The following is a 16637-nucleotide window of genomic DNA, read 5'->3' as shown; positions in this document are numbered from 1 at the left end:
CGGAAATCAATGTCGATGCATGCTAGCGAACGAAAGCACTGAAAGTTCCTTCAGTAAAACTACAGGCTACCGTCAAAACAAAGAACTTACCTCAAGAGGAGGAAGAGCGTCTTTGTGAGGCTCTAATACAAGGAAACACGCGTCGAAGTCAGCACAGACGATGAGCAAGCGCACAGAGGACGGTACCCACTAGTACGCGGTGGGGAGCGTAAAGAGAAGTTCCACCAACGCGAAATTTCTCTAAGTTCACCTTACCACGCGGCACAGAAGCCATGTGTGCCTTTCACCTTTCACAGTGAAGGTACTATGTGGAACTTAGAAGAAATACGAGACCGAGCCCGTATGGAATACCGCTTCTTCGGGATCTATTTATAGGTCACCGACGCGTCTTTGGCATTACCGTAGCCATTAACAGTCTTATCACACAGCCACATCTTATCTCTTGACGACAAGCACCCTAAACCCTGACTTCTCATGGGAATATCGATTATATCGCCAGCAACAAATGTTACGGAGTAACATAATAAAAGTCTAGGGGGGATGATGAGCCTCAAGGCTCTGTATGCTCAGAATTCGCGGATTTTAGCATTATAATAAATGCCTTGTCCACTTAGCGGACTTTCACTAAAGTCAACGATTGCAATCACGGCAATACCCACTCTTACCTGCCAACTATCCTTCCCAGCTCGTATTCCGTATCAATATGCGCCACTTCATTAATGCCGCCAGGCACCTGATTGCAGATCTCACTGGATTTAGGACCATCATTGATCGCCCAGCACAGCCATCGATGACATCAGCATCAAGCAGTCACTTAATAGAATGCCGCAGTCCAAAGTACCTATTCCACGGCAAAAGACTTGATACCGTGACCTTTCCACCAGCTTTACTAAGGCTGTTACAACGCCAAGATAATGCCGCACGCATCTACTTCAGTGTACTACCTTCAGTGTACTTTGCCGCAGCAACACAGCAGCCCAAGAGTCCGTATGTCGGGGGAATTCTTTCTGATCACTAAGTCTATACGCGGTAAAACCATGTGGGTGCTGTTACTTTAGAACTCTGGGAGCACACGTTTTGTATCATTTCTTACCAATCGATGTACTAAGGACTTACTAAGGACTCGTTTCAAGTATTCTAATTTTATTCCGGACTTGTAGTATAAAAGCTAGTGTAGTAGTAGTTGCTAGACGAAAGTTACTGGACACTAGCCATCATCCATGTTATCGACCACCGTTATCGCTTGTACTCGCTAGGAGATAGACAATAACAACATAGTCACTCCAAGTTATACTCTCTGTCACGGCTTTTCTTCTAACGGTATTGGTGTACGCTCATATTGCGCCAATACACGGAATTTGGTGTCCACAACTTGCTTTTATCTTTTAAATCCGCCAGCATCGCTTCACTTTCACCAGCCAGGATCGTTTTCATCAGTTTTCACCTTCTACGTCGCCATCGTTTTACCCAGTTCAGTTCAGGATCGTTACGTCCCCGTGTGGACTCAGATTAGGATCGTTATTGCCGCCAGCAGCATCTGTCACGGAATTTCGGTCGACAGCTTCAGTATAGGATCATCAGTCATGGTATTTGGTATCTTGCCGTCAGTTTCAGTATAGGATAGTCTCTGTGTAGACTCAGGATTAGTATCAGTTTCGTTTTGCCGTCGTTAACCTCAGTATAGTTTCAGTTTCAGTCCAGCCCAGTCCCAGCCATCGTTTTGCCGTCACTAGTTCCCCCTCATATCATCGCCAGCCAGTCTTATCTTCGTTTTACTGCCAGTTTCTCGTTTCTCGACTACAGTCTTCGTCTCTTGCCGTCACGGTATTTGTTATCTTGCCAACGGTATTTCTCTTTGACGGCATTTTCTCTAATTCTGTCAACATCGCCCACGGCTTTTACTAGTTAAATTGCCGTCACTTCGTTCACGGTTTGCCGGTATTCCCAGTTATACCGGATTCCGTTCCTTCTCGTCTATCGAGACCCCTTCCGGCTTACAGCCAACGTTTTCTAGTACTCGATCGTTAAGGGTACTACTTCGCTGACTGAAAAGTCGCAGTGTATACTTGCGTTCTTGAGGAATTCATCGCACGGAGGTGCACCGAAACACTCGCACAACAACAAAGCCTTTATTGCCGCTACGCGCCATTTGCCGTGAACTCCTCTAGAGTTTTGGTTTTTGCCGTTGCCACGGAAGTTTAGGCTCATCACCGGTTTCTTCTCCATCGCGCGATATCGGAATCGGGGTCTCCGATTTCAGACTCGTAGGCCTGCCAGGCCCTGTGACGGGACTCAAGATTCATCCCGGCTTGCTCGGCGAGAGCCGAATATCGGAGGGCAGCTGCTCGCTGCCTGTTCTCGACCTCTGCGCGAGTGGCGTTGGGCTCGAGGGGGAGGTCGTACCACCCGTCGGGTCCGACGAGGGCTGCCATTTCAGCTCGCTTGGTGCGACGCTCCGCCGCTCTTGCTCGCTCCACTCTGGCCTCAGCTTCTGGGGACTCCCGGGCATCTCGAGGGAGCTGGAGCTGCTCGACGAGCGTGTGATAGAGGAGCGTCCAAGGACGCTGGGTTTCGGGGACAGGATCGGCGAACGCTCTTCTCGCAACGGACGGTTCCCAGTCGGAGACTCCGGCGAGTCGCTCGGAAACAGTAACGTCTCCAAGTTCCTCGGCGTCAAGATCTGGGAACTCGCTCCAAAGCTCCCCACTCATCGGCTCGTGCGAGGTGTCGGCGGGGACGATCGTGGGGGTCTCGGGCCCCGGAGTGATCGAGTCGGACTCTCTTCTGGTCAGGATTCAGGCCACAGGAGTTTCTTCCCTCCTGTCGGCGTAGGCCCAGCCTGTCCTTGGATGCCAGCTGACTGGCTCCCCTTGATCGGTTGGCCAGGACCCTGAAACAAGGTGTGGCTCATTTGAATGGGTGGTAGCCGCGGAGGCTCCGAGGCCAAGCTCTCCGGAATCGCTGTCGTAGTCATCCTCTTGCCTCTGTATAAACCTTCTTTGCTCTGCTCCGAGGTCTGGGTCTCCCCAGTTGGCGTCCTTCCACTTGTGGGAGGATCTTCCACTCCAATTGTCTCCGGTATAGGTTTCATCTTCCTCCTCGTTCGGGTAGAGGTCGCCGAGGAGGTCGTCGAGGCGGGTTCTCTCCCACTCGGAGAGCTCGTCCCCTTCGAACTCGGTGTCAGGGCTTTCTTCGCCCGCGACCAGATGCCTGGTGCCTTGTCCTCGGCTTCTGTCGGGGCTTGGCTCGCCCTCGACTGGAGACTGGTCGAAGAGGCCTGGTAGGGGCGAGTCTCCTCTGTCGAGGAGTACGCCCCGGGTGTCAGTGATGTCGACGGAGTCGGTTGACTCGTCGGTAGCGCTTCTGTAGGAGTCGGTGCTCGACTCTGAGGATCGCGAGCTGGGTCGCGACGATCCGTAGAGGGACTCTCCATATAGAGAGGGTAGTTCTGGCTGAGGGGGCAGGGTCTGTTGAGAGGCCGCGGGGATGTCGATCACCTGTGGAGGGTATGCGGGCACGCTGGGGACGTAATGGAAGGGGAGTTGTGGTCGAACCCTTCTCTGTTGTCGACAACAGCGGAGTGTGTAGTATAAAGAAATGGACAAGAAAAAGGCGATAAAAGTTACGAAGATTGCGGGAATGGCGTCGGACCAGGGCATCCGTAAGTGAATCTATCCTCTGCGTAGGTCGACGATTGACCATGCAAGCTGGTAGACCGCGAGGATGGTAAGGACGACAAGAAGAGCGATGATCAAGCTAAGGTCGGTCTCGTAGTTGGAGCCGTTCATTAACAAGATGTCGCACGTTTCAGGTTCGGAGGTACTCGTCAATACCAACAATAGGATTGTTAGTATTGAAGCGAGCTGGAGGGCGAGGACAAAGGGTTGCGTGTTTTTAAAAGAGGCGTAGGAATCCAGTCCAGATGAGCAGGAGTAGTCCTGCGAATATCGGGAATGGGATGTATACGCAGATAAGGATGGTTCGAAGGATGGTTGCTATAACCAATTCAAGAGGGTCGTCGAGGAGAAATTGGAATATCCAATTCTCGAGGATAAAGATAACAATGAGATATAAAATGTTGGGCAACGGTGCGTCGTTGGGCAACTGAAGACGAGCTTCGGCTAAATGTTAGCCACTAACTCAAATCGACTTAGATCGTGCTAGGATCCCTACTCGCACTTCGGTAGGAGATACTTTAGCAAGTCAAAGGCAACGTAAGTCGATGGGACAGATAGTCACGAAGGACGGAGTTCGATGTTAGGTAGAATTAACCTTAGCCGAAGCTGGGGTTCAGACCAGCTGAGGCTCTACTTAAATACACGTGAGTATTCTAAAAATACTACTGCGCAGTCAGTCCGTGATGATCGCGTGTTGCGTAATCTGGCTGACTGAAGAAAAGAAAAGAAAAGAAAAGAAAAAGAAAAAGAAAAGAATAATCGTAACAACCTACAAAGTCGAAACCCATTGACTCCCAAGGGAAGGTCGGCACCTTCAGTGGGTTCAGCAAGCCATACGGCTTCTGATTAGTAGGTTTACTCCGTTTACACATTGAACAGGACTCACAATAGGCCTGAGTATCCCTCGCGATACTCTTCCACCAGACATGGTCTCTGAGGTAGGCCAACGTCTTTGAAGATCCGAGGTGGGCCACCAGAGAGTGAGCCTCACTGATCACGATCTCTCGTAAATCACGTTCATGTACGCGAACGCTCTCTGGGATGCAGAGGAGCTTGCGACCTCCCTCGCATAGGTAAACTAGTCCATTCTCCACTGAAAAGTTCTTGAAGTGGGATGGAGAGGCCAATATTTTGGATAGGGTAGTATCACTACGGGCGTTGGCATGTATAACGGGGAGCAAGTCGATTCCTAGTAATCGTGAGGAAACAAGGCCAGTGAGGGACGACAGCGAGGAACTCGCTAAGGTCGTGTCAGGGCCCGGCACAGCCCCAGCCGCCGGTAACTCTGAATCCGGTATAGCCGGGTCTCCAATCGGGCCACGTTGCACGTGTGGCTGTGCGACCACCTCGTCATTGTCTGACGTCGATGGTCCCATGGCAGGCGCGCCCTCCGTTACAACGCCAACTTCGTTGTGCATTGACGATTCCACCTCATCACTGCTACTACCGAGCGTGGTATCCGAGCTCTCAGGATCCTCAGACGGCCTGGGGCCATGTAATACAAATCTCTTATCCACCATCCGTTTTGTGAACGCTGAGGACGACTCGTTCACGTGAATTTTGGGTTTCAAATTCCACTTAGGCTTAGCACCAGAGCCCATACGTGTCAACATGATTGCGTTTGCTTCAAGACCAGTCAACACGGGTGTGGTTACTTCAAGATGAGTGGGATCCGAGGGAGGATGGTCCTCATCGTGTTGGGGGAACTCGGAGGGTGCACGTACGGTACCAAGAGATTCGTTTGAGTACAAATGAGACAGGGCATCTGTGAGTACGTTCTCAGTTCCAGGAACGTATATCACCTCAAAACTGAAATCAGACAGTAGTTCCATCCAACGAGCCTGCCGTCCTGACAGGTTTCGCTGGTTTAACAGGTGAATTAGTCCTTTGTGATCAGTGTACCACCTGAAGTGACACCCTAGCAGTATATCACGGTGTCGGCGCATTGTCTCTACCCCCGCGAACATCTCTTGTTCATGTATGGGGTAGTTTTGTTGCACGGAGTTCAGCTTTGCAGAGAAAAATGCTGCTACCTTCGCATTCTTCCAGTCATTGCCCTGGCTAACTACGCCAGCAATCCCGGTACTACTAGCATCAGTTACGACGTTTATCGTCGGTGCATCCTTGGAGTAATTGAGGGGAACCCGGTGGTTCTCTCGCCATCGATGTACATAATCCTTTACTTGTTCGAAGGCTCGCTGATGTGTCTCAGTCCAATTCCAAGGTACCATGGCTCCAGTCAAGGTGTGCAGTACTCCCATGGGTACCCGGACACGGTCTACGTTGTCAGCGAGATATCCTACTGACCCAAGAAATCCACTCAGCAGCTCGCGGTTCGTCGGCACCTTCCAATTTAGTACAGTGTCGACTTTCGAAGGATCCATCTTGATTCCTTTGTCGTTTACGATATGCCCCAAGATATGCAATTCTCGTGCCAGGATTTGGCACTTCTTCTCACTAAGGTAAAGTCGTTGCTCTTTGAGGATGTCGAATATAAGCTCACAGTGTCTTGCGTGCTCTTCAATAGTATCTGAATATACAATAATATCATCCAAGTAAACGTCCATGAAGACACCGATATACGGTGAAAATAGGTGATTCATCAAGGCTTGACAGGTGGCTGGTGCATTGCAATCGCCTTGCTGCATTACAAGACTTATCATATTTCCATCAGGTGTAGTCACGGCTGTACGGTCAAGGTGCTCCGTGATTATGCGAATCTGTTCATACGCTGCTTGTAAATCAAACAAGGACCGATAACGCCTGCCTGCCACTCGTCGGAGGATCCCATCAATAGAGGCTAGCGGCGCTACCATTTTACGCGTGTTAGCATTTCGCTCACGCAAATCAAAAACAGTGCGTAATTCCGGCATATTCTTGGGCTTATTGGGCTTAAAGATACATAACATAGGGACCGTATTACGAGCTGTGGTCACCTTCCAATGACCTGTAGCCAGATAATCTCTCTTCTTCTCAATCCATTGTCCGAGCAAGGGTTCAGGGCATTTGGATGGCCGCCAGTGGTAGGTTTTATTTTCATCAATCAGAGGGATTTCATGATTAATAGGTCTGAATGGGGGTAACGGAGCTTTTGCTGCGTCGTCAAACAATCCTCGGGCCCGAGCAGATTCCCGGATAATGTTCCGGACGTCAGAGATAGCCTCTTCTGCCAGTTCGATTGAACGAGATGCTAGCTCACTAACATTGGAGCCTTCGATAGGTAGGCTCCCCTCACTTCCGATATGGATTATGTTCTCATTCATCCCCATAGTTACCTTATGCTGAAATAGGAACGGCGCCCCAAGTATTACATCGTAACTTCCAAGATTCACAATATCGAAATATCTTTGTTCATCAATACCTTGATATTGAAATCTAGGCTTTGTACCATAATTAATCTTCGAACGTGAACCTTGCACTGCAAGGTGCAGTGAGATGGGCTTCTCAAGTTCAATTTTCTTCAAGTTTAATTGGTCTGCCAACGTCGTCGACATGAAATCAGACAACGATCCTGAGTCAAGCAATGCTCGAGCTTTATGACCTTCAATAAAAACGTCTACTATCATTGGCTTTGGGACTAGTCGAGTAAAGTCGCGAGGGACGCCTGCATTACGTTGGATAGCGGTAAGCTTATCTCACTTATAGCCTACATGTCCAAGGTATAAGCCGGCTAGTCTCCTGCGGGTTTTACATGTTACGGAATCTCCTACGTTCTCGCCCTCCAGGCCAGCGAGACCAACTTTTCAACCAGACCAACAGCAGGTACGTAGTTGTGTCTTCTCCCAGCGTTGAACTCGTGCCAACCACCAGTTGTACAGCCGGAACTTCGGGTGTAAGGCCATCACACGAGGCAGACGAAACTCGTGCCCAAGAACACGATCCTTTACGTGGAAAACGTTCGGGGATTTGTACGAAACTGTAAATCTTTTTGCTAGACCATCGAACTCATCGTTAAACCCATTGTCCAGGTATTCCTCAATGAACATGGCCATTAGATCCTTCCCCAAGGGAGGAGGTAGTTCAACCGATGGGATACAGTACGTCTGAATGAGGTATGACCTGTACCAAGAAACCATGTCACCGTACTGAACCACATTCCCAGGTACCAGTACTTCGTCCTGCTCGTCTCGTAGGGAGTCGAACAAGACAAAATTTACACCTTTTGTACGGTACATGCTGAACCGTGGATTCCCGCCCTCCATGCCTCCGTGACCACCTAATGCAAGTGTATCTGGCCAGTTGGTCTCGGCATTCATACGCCAAGTCCACCACTCATCTAGCATGTCGCCCATGGGCTGGTCAAGCCACAACTCAGCATCCGTAGGAGTCCACGAATGACTAGATATGTCGTCCACACCGTCGTCATTAAGCTCCAAACCAATACTGTTGAGTTCGAAGCTAGTGGATCTATCCGCGGCCTTAGACAAGCGATCCGCTTCCTTCAACTTGAACTGGATATTCGAGGAGGACATCATGGGAGGCTTCCTTCGACCAGGAGGACCAGAACGCGAGCCAGAGGCTACAGCATTACCCTCAGGGCACTGTCGTGAGGTGTGTCCGACCTTTCCACAACGGAAACACCTCCCTTCAGCCAGGTATTCATCACGTTGCTTCTTATCCAACTTGTGCTCATGCCAGGGGGACTTTTTATCCACAACAGGCTTTTCCCAATTACGAACAGGCCCTTTACGTGGAATGCCTGACAATTCACGTAGTTCGTCATTGAAGCTTTGACGTGCAGGTTTGGGAGTATGATCCTGCTTCGAGCGAGGTATGTCGTTCCATTTATTCCGCTCCGTCGTCTCATTGGTGCGACGGTTCTTGGCACGGCGGTTATGTTCATAGTCCCCACGAGACTTCCCTTCATCTCTACGCTGAGTGATGTCAAGGATTTCAGCCATATCAACAATCTCGTGCCACGTATTGATTTCCTCATCGTAGAAACAATGACTCAGCTCCTCCCGGAGATCGCACCGTAACCCATACCACAAGCGGAGCACTTGAGTACGTTCTGACTCATCTCCGAGCATATGGTAGTGTCCCTTCAGCTCATGAGCATACGCACGTACATCACGATCACCCTGGAAGCACTGCCTGATTCTTCGACGAACCTTAGCCCGGAAATCCCGAGGGAAGCAGTAATTAAACATCTCCCAGAAGAAGGTAGTTAAATCCCATTCGTTGTAATTCATACTAACGCTTTGGTCATAGAAATCACGGGCCTTGCCCTCAAGGTAACGAGAAATCCGAAAAACCTTGTCCTCGTCTTTAACGTTTCCCATCTTCAGATACTGATCACATTCCTGAATAAAACATGCAACTAACTTCGGGTCATCACTACCATTGTACGTACATGGCAGGATTGGCTTCTCCCATCGGTCACGAGAATGAGAACGGGAACGGCGTGATGATTTCTTCTTCTTGTGATGCTTCTTCTTACGGCGCTCATTCCCAGAGCTAGACTCATCATCCGAAGAAGAGGATGAAGAAGAAGAAGAATCATCAGGCTCATCGGCAGGTGTGTTAACCGGTTCTGCACTGCCAACAGACTTTTTCAAAGCTCTCCCCAGGTAACTATTCGGAGCAACTTGATCTGCTGCGAAGGCTGGTCCACACCGAACGTTGGGTGTTTCCTGATGCTTGCTGCCTCGCATGGCATTCTGTGCAACACCAATCATATGCCGCATATCAATGTGGGGGTTACCTATCACATTGTTAGAACCTGATAGTGGGGTGTTGAGATAAGCGGTAATTCTCCAGCCGCTCACCCGGATATAGCAGGGAACCCTCGCAAACAGGCGAGGGTCATCGTCGTTCGTCTACCTATTTATCTACATGCTGTGTACACTAATAGAAGCAATATGATGTAATAAGGAAAGCCGAGGAGGAGAACAGATGAACGGTGCTTCCTACTGAAGATCCCGACGTCGACTGCACCATGATGTGCGACACTTGACATTCCAACACACCCCCGCAAGTTCGTGCATCAATACCAAGAAAAGAAGAGAAAAATGAGAGGAGAAAACATACAATGTACACCCCTGGAAGGTGAACACCGTGGTGGGAAAGAGTAACCTAGAAAGTGACATCGGAGTCACTCTCATAAGCCAACCCGGCGAAGTCCGCTGCCACAGTCTTCCCTTTCTTCGACTTCCGCCACTTCGCCCTCTCCTCACAATCCGCCTTCAAATGCCCGGCCTTATCGCAGAAAAAGCAAGTGAGCTCGACTTGACTGTTTCCCTTCAGGCCCCTGGATGCCTTGCCACCGCGAAAGGCGACTGCCGCAACTTCATCATCATCACCTATCCCATCCTTATCCTTCTCCGAACGTTCAGGAGCAAGCGACGCTTGGCACGTTTCTTTGTTCAGCAAGCGAATAATCACGTTCGAGAGTGTGAGCTGGTCAGGAGGGGTCGCATCAAAGTTGATAATGACATTTTCGTAGGAAGGGGGGAGTCCCATGGTGAGTGCGAGGATTAGATCTTGGTCGCTGACGTCGATACCGGCTAGTTCCATCGCCTTCACCATTCGCCTGATCTTTCCAACCCAAGCCTCCATGCCCTGGCCCTCAAGCATCTTCGCCGTCAAGAACTTCCTTCGCAAAGACAAGCTCGTTGCAAAGCCCTGTGCACGATGCACAGTCTGCAAGTTCCCCCAAATCTCCCGTGGGTCCTTCGAGTCCATGTGCGCCAGCTGCCCGACATCCACCCTCAAAATCATCTCGGCCCTAGCCTCCGCCATCTTCTGCTTATCCCGTGCCTTCAACTTCGTCGTGATCTCCACCAAGATCTCTGACTCCGACTTCCCATCTCCATCAACCTCAATCTCGACAATGTCGGTCCAGAGCTTCCGACGCGTGAGCTCGGCCTCCATCATCACTCGCCATTCCGCAAAGTTTCTGACCGATAACTTGGGAAAACGCGCACCAAACAACTCGTCCAACATTTTGCTCTATAGGTGATCTCGACGCGGCAAACAACGAATGTGGAGAGCAAAAAACGAACAACTGGACCGTCTCGTGGACCAGAAAAGCGAACAGCCGGACCGTCTCGTGGACCAGCAAAGCGAACGACCAGACCGTCTCGTGGTCTAGCAAGTGACAAAGGTGATCTCGACACCAGTGTCAGGGTGGCGGTGTAGCGATAGTCTCGAGAGTCAGCACAGAGAACGAGAGTGACAAGGACTGTGGGTTATGCTGCCTGTTTGTGTTGAGATAAGCGGTAATTCTCCAGCCGCTCACCCGAATATAGCAGGGAACCCTCGCAAACAGGCGAGGGTCATCGTCGTTCGTCTACCTATTTATCTACATGCCGTGTACACTAATAGAAGCAATATGATGTAATAAGGAAAGCCGAGGAGGAGAACAGATGAACGGTGCTTCCTACTGAAGATCCCGACGTCGACTGCACCATGATGCGCGACACTTGACATTCCAACATGGGGACCATCCCCGCAAACCACCAAGACTACTAGCCTTCAGGATTGAAGGGCTCGATGACTTGGAATGCACTTTTTGGTTGCCCAAAGTTGCATCGAACATCTCTTCGGTCTTGACATCCTCCACGATCCTAACCTTCTTTACAGGCTTCGAGATCGGGGTGCTGGTAATCGGTGGGGTAAAGTTCACGGCCTCTCCATCGCCCGAAACCTCACCCTTCATTACAGGGGTGGAGGTATGGAATACTTCAGGTTCCACATTGGAAGAACCACCAATCTGGCTGTCAGGTTTGGCAGAAGAACACTTGCGTGCCTTCCACGATCTCATGACATCTTCATAGATCGCCTTTTGCACTTCGGGATCCTCGTCCTTCAAGAAATCGAAGTTCTCCCAAGCATGGCGCTGATTCTCAGGATCCAATTCCTCATTGTCAATCCCTGGAATTCCAGTGTCGCGAAAATCACGAACCTTTCCTTTGTTGATAAAAGGCTTTTCAGCAGGTATTTCATTTCCTGCCTCATGTTCGGTATCTGACTCTGAGTTCGACACATTTTCAGCTTGCATAGCTCCAGCCTGAGGTTCGAGTTGAGCTGCCTCTGCCGCAGCCTCTTGTTCCCTTCGGACTTGACTCGGAATATTGAGAAATTGCTTTTCAAAATGCTTCTGGCGTACGTCATGTACAAATTTAACGGTATTCTCAATAGTGACCTTATTTTCATCAACATCTGAATCAGATAAAATTTCATATCTATTTTTCGTGCTAGCAGTAAACCCGGAGGTTTTCGAACCGGGGTCCGGGGAAGGGGTACGTCTACCCTTCTTCTTCCCCACAGTCTCCCATCCCATAACTTCGCTAGGGTGGAGAACGACAGAATTGTCATCGAGATCCAGAAGATCTACGTCCAACGCGGTTTGAAAACCCGTGGAATTCGGCTCATTCGCAGTAACACGACCGCCATACTGGCTAGGAAGGTTGAAGTCCTCGGATGCGACAGACTCCTCCTTCACAGGCCAAGAGGATAATCCCTTCTCGTCTATGGAGACAGGGCCCGAGCTTCTCGCGCTGGTGTCAGGCACGAGGCTCGCAATGCTAGTAAGGGGGCTTTCCATGTCCCCCAAAAGGTCAGCATTATTTTTAGATTGAATAGACGGCAACTCAGCGGAAACGGCAGGTGCCTTTTTATTGCCCTGAAGCGGGAGCCCCTGAGCAAACGGAGCAACCCCTTTCGAACGGGTAAACGGTGCCATAGATGCACAAGCGAGAAGAAAAAATTGAAGCGAGTTTAGAGAGGTAGAAGAAGCAAGAGGTTCGGAATTTTGGAGTGGCGAGGCGAAGTCGTGCGGAGATCCGGGTGATCAAGCCAGAGGGTTCCAATCGACGAGGCCTTGCCGGTAAGGCTTTTTTTTTGTTTTTCGAAGTCGAGGTTTGTTGAATTCGAGGTTCTTGTAGGTCAAAAATATGTGACGGTACTGTGACAGGAAGTCGGCAGTAACGGCACACGAGAGTTAGACGAAGCAGAGAGTAGTCGAACGGAGGAAAGACCAGGTGAAAAGGACCTCTATTCGAGTAGTTCTAAGGAGTACGTAGGAGTATTTTAGGTCTTATATACGAGTAGGATAGGGTCTAATCTATAAAGAGAACATGGCTAAAGTAAAAGGAAAGGCGGGATAAGTAATAGAGATGCGGGATCACCGCAGTAAAGTAAAAGAGTAGAATAGTAAGTAGGTAATGGTAAAGATAAGATAGGGATAAAGAGAACGAGAGTACCGGCACAACGTGCCGGCACGAATCTCCTACACGGGTCCAGCGAATGCATAGAGTTTTGTCCTCCTTGCCAACTCCGCGTACATTATTCCTACCATGCAGAATACGGCATGTTTCAATGAGGATCATGAAGTTTGAAGGGAAGAACTTGTAGCTCCACCACGTGCAACCTCGGAAAATAGCGAACCACCGACCTTGAATCCTCTCGACATTTGAAAATTGAAGACTCCCCTGTTCTCTAGTACGTTTTCAAAGCTTCCGTGACACACAAGAGTTGTTCATCCGACTTATAACAAGTACTAACCAGTGTCTGAAGGCGCCAGGTCAAAAATCAGGATTCGTAACCAGTACGCTACTATACATCAAGCTATAAAGTAGCAATAAGTTGTTGTATCGCACGGAAGAACAATACAAAAGGTACCATAGATGGTAGATAATTTCACTATACGCTAACATGTAGGATCATTAGTACGTTTAACGTAACCATGGAAAGCGAAAAACAGACACTCCATTCATTCAAGTTGCATCAAACACCTGGCTCATCTCCTCGACTCTATATCTTTGTCCAGACTCGCACTTTCAGTATGTATAAGAGATTGAGACCCCACAGTTATTGTGATATCATCGGGATCTTGAATAGGAACTTGGGGTGCTGTGGTCATGGATATAGTACCTGTCGCAAAACGGGGAAGAGACTCTGCACCCGACACACTCATCTCCGTGGTTGCCTGTTGCTCCTCCGACCGTCTGCTACCTGCAGACCATATAGTGGCAAGCAACACAGCAATAATTTCGAAATATATGTTGGACATGATGATGTATGTGGCGTCCAAAAAAAGATAAGCGTCGAAAGCAAGAATGGACTGGACAAATGAAAGCATGACCGGGAAGACGAAGTTAGAGACGGAGATCCAGAACAAGGTACTGAGGCGTTCGGAGTATTTCCCTTAAAAATTCTCAATAATCGACTTTTAACACACTTCTACACGACTTACTGGTGGGACGTTTACTTCTGGCGCATTCGATCCGACCATTTACACGACGACTGCTTCTAAGGCAGTAAAGAAAGAGTGCCGAAGCATATCTGACGCCCAATGTCAAATCTTGCCAATACAGATCATATAGCTACCTACGCGTTGTCGAACATTTGCAGAGACCATTCAATCTTGTCACAGGGGAAGTCCCACGACTGTTGTGCAACAACAATAGGGTTACCCCCGGCTAGGATGTCCGGAAACCATATTCCCCAGAAAACCAAAATGTTGGCTAGTCGAGCGACTTTCAAGCAACACAATGGGATGTAAACGATCGCGAGAGTCAAACGAGGTGTTGATTTGAGGGGGTACACAGTCATCACTCTGAGTACCAAGATCGACTCCGTGAAGAGGGGCAGAGCATTGATAAAAACTGCTTGTGTGATGACAGGTGCCCTGGGATTATTATATCCGGAGACAGGATTGCCGTAACCTATGACATTCGTAAGTTACGCCGCTTAGCAGTATATGGAAGGCAATCACACTCACCCCGTTATAATAAGCCAGAACACCCAAGGCTAGCCCCATGATAATGGATACAACATTTAACATGAAAATTGGCGTTCTCCTCAGCGACCTGGAGGAGAACAGAAATAAGGCAAAGAGAAGCGGAACCAAGGCTGAAGACCAGGCTGAGCATAGAAGCATCAGTTTAAGAGACGGGCGAATGACTGCGAGATAGTTAAATCCAGCTGGAGGCGGGGGGTAACTTAAAATCGAAGAGGAGTGCATTGCGGGGACCGCTGGCTCTGGATCATCCAAGTACGATTCATTTTATAAAACCAAAGATAGTGTGCTTCATGGACTGCGTTTTGATGTCGATAATTGGTGAGTCGGATCGCATCGCTACCCCCACTTCCGTCAATCTTGTTGTGATCTATGTTGGAAGATGAAACGAAGATGGGATGGGGTACGTGTAGCAGTGGCTTGCACCAGTCCTGGCGTCTGACTTCATTACCAGCAAGTCACTATCGTAAAAGTAAGATGATGTTGACGAGGCGTACCCAAGGTTGTAACCTGGTAGGGAAGATGCATGCCCAGGACCTGGTACTGTTCTCAGGCTCAGACACGGAGAATAAGGACGCACGAGCCCGGATTCTGTTCCTGGTTCAAATTCAGATGGGCCGTACTGGTCTGGATGATCGGGCAGCTCAGACATCATACCCATAAAAAGGTCGCGACTATCCAACCGGATGGTATTCCCATTCCGTTCAGTCTTGTCCCGTAGCGGCGAGTCAGCAAGCACTGCATAGGCTAAGCAAAGGTGCTGCAGGATCCGTCTTGGCATGACCTGCCGGGTAGTTGTTGATGTGACACGTTGCAAACCTTCTGATAATCTTCGTGATCTTGATACGGAGGCTAACATGTCCCCAGCCGGCTATGCACCTGTCCTCTACGAGACAGATTATCTCAGGCTCGTGGAAAGTTCACGCACAAAGCCCGTGCTCAAAACGAAGAAACGCCGCACTTTGACGAGCCGAAATCCAAGATTAGGACGGATGGACAGGTATGCATTCAACTGAACGTATCTTATTTCGACACCAAAGCAAAAAGTTCAACAGATGGCCACACGCCAAACCAAGCTGCCTTCCCTAAGTCCAATCCGGTCTACCGTTTTCCTTTCCTTTCCTACACGTATTCTTATGCACCCCGGCGTATTTAGTCTGCGAAACTGGAGTAGAAAACGAGGAAGAAACGGTATTTGAATTGATACGACGGGTAGCAAGCGGAGCGGAGCGAATTCGGTTCTTGTTAGGCGCAGATTTCAAGGAAGCTCCAGATTTCTTCTTTCGAATGGCTGGACGAGGAGCAGGCGTCGGTGAACTAAGTTCAGGCTTCTGTGCGGAACAGAGGATGACGGCAGGCGACATAAGTAGCGACGGCGTTTCCAGAGTATGCGTCTTGTTTAGACGCAAAGGAGAAATTCTTGACGAGGGAATACCGCTCGAAGCCGAAGGAGTAGCTTGAATGCGAACTGGAATACGAGAAACAAACGTGTCACGGCTGATCCTTGGCCGCGACCGAGGTCTGTCCTCAAAGACGGAAAACTTCGTGGCAGAATATGCCTATGTATGCCGACCTCTTTTCAGAAAACACGTACAAGAAAATGACAGATAAAAAAACTCGCCTGTTTCTTGTCTTTGCGCTCGGTTTTCCCATTGAGACTCATCGATTGGGACTTCTTCAAAAGGGCGGAGTACAACCTCTGTAACCGCTTGTACTCTTCTTCTCTAACCAGGGGCTTCCTTCCTTAGCTTCTCATTTTCCCTTTCCAGACTACGCGACCGAAGCTCCCAGTCCACGTCAGACAGTTCAACAGACGGTGGTGGAAGGAGCAGTTCATCCGGGGGAGACGTTCGGTCGATAGAAAGCCTAGGAGCGGTCGACGAAGGAGTACCAAGACTGCAGGAGAGCACGAATTCTCGCGCGTGTCATCGATGTTTGACTTGAGCTTGCGTCCCTTCTTGGATGTGAGAAGACCTTTGATAGAGGCATGGACCTTCATTTGACAGAATAGAGAGGCAGAGAAGAGAACGAGAAAAAAAACAGTATGTACAGATGAAATAGCGTGGATAATGGCGGTATAGAGCAAAGTTTGGGGTGCCTCGACTCAAACATGACCAAACTCGAACTTGACGTCCTTCGCTTCTCGCCATCACCATCATCACAATGAGAACATATGGCGTGGGCCCGTGCGCTCAGGAAAAACCTGTCTATATGCG

The 16637-nt window shown here is 49.4% G+C and overlaps 4 protein-coding genes across 4 annotated transcripts; all 4 read right to left on the bottom strand.

Annotated features, from left to right (window-relative positions):
• Positions 1-7420: 7420 nt before the first annotated feature.
• Positions 7421-11178, bottom strand: EV420DRAFT_1696394 (uncharacterized protein; the record flags this gene model as incomplete). The annotated part of the gene is made up of 2 exons (XM_060479425.1): positions 7421-9410; positions 11117-11178. Coding segments are annotated over 2 exons (2052 nt in total), but the record flags the coding sequence as incomplete, so codon positions are not given.
• A 184-nt stretch (positions 11179-11362) lies between these two features.
• On the bottom strand, positions 11363-12510 carry EV420DRAFT_1696386 (uncharacterized protein; the record flags this gene model as incomplete). The annotated part of the gene is made up of 2 exons (XM_060479424.1): positions 11446-12510; positions 11363-11395 (listed from the first exon to the last, which is right to left on the bottom strand). Exons 1-2 carry the CDS (start codon positions 12361-12363, stop codon positions 11363-11365), a joined length of 951 nt encoding a protein of 316 aa, XP_060321395.1. The 5' UTR covers positions 12364-12510.
• A 909-nt stretch (positions 12511-13419) lies between these two features.
• On the bottom strand, positions 13420-14646 carry EV420DRAFT_1284203 (uncharacterized protein; the record flags this gene model as incomplete). The annotated part of the gene is made up of 4 exons (XM_060468324.1): positions 13420-13826; positions 13861-13964; positions 14014-14287; positions 14355-14646. 4 exons carry the CDS (start codon positions 14644-14646, stop codon positions 13420-13422), a joined length of 1077 nt encoding a protein of 358 aa, XP_060321394.1.
• A 761-nt stretch (positions 14647-15407) lies between these two features.
• EV420DRAFT_1604191 (uncharacterized protein) lies at positions 15408-16533 on the bottom strand. The gene is made up of 3 exons (XM_060475036.1): positions 16201-16533; positions 16043-16164; positions 15408-15980 (listed from the first exon to the last, which is right to left on the bottom strand). Exons 1-3 carry the CDS (start codon positions 16418-16420, stop codon positions 15507-15509), a joined length of 816 nt encoding a protein of 271 aa, XP_060321393.1. The 5' UTR covers positions 16421-16533; the 3' UTR covers positions 15408-15506.
• Positions 16534-16637: the final 104 nt, after the last annotated feature.

This window comes from Desarmillaria tabescens (genome assembly GCF_030435595.1).
Source record: "Desarmillaria tabescens strain CCBAS 213 chromosome Unknown EV420scaffold_279, whole genome shotgun sequence".
NCBI classification, from domain to species: domain Eukaryota; kingdom Fungi; phylum Basidiomycota; class Agaricomycetes; order Agaricales; family Physalacriaceae; genus Desarmillaria; species Desarmillaria tabescens.
This window is presented reverse-complemented; position numbering and strand designations above follow the sequence as displayed.

Excerpts from the sequence above, each read along its gene's own strand:
- EV420DRAFT_1604191 (XM_060475036.1), bottom strand. The coding sequence starts at position 16,420 with ATGAAGGTCCATGCCTCTATCAAAGGTCTTCTCACATCCAAGAAGGGA. Across the intron at positions 16,165-16,200 it reads GACGTGGACTGGGAGCTTCG|GAAGGAAGCCCCTGGTTAGA; the intron begins GTCGCGTAGTCT and ends TGAGAAGCTAAG. Across the intron at positions 15,981-16,042 it reads AGCGCAAAGACAAGAAACAG|GCATATTCTGCCACGAAGTT; the intron begins GCGAGTTTTTTT and ends CGGCATACATAG.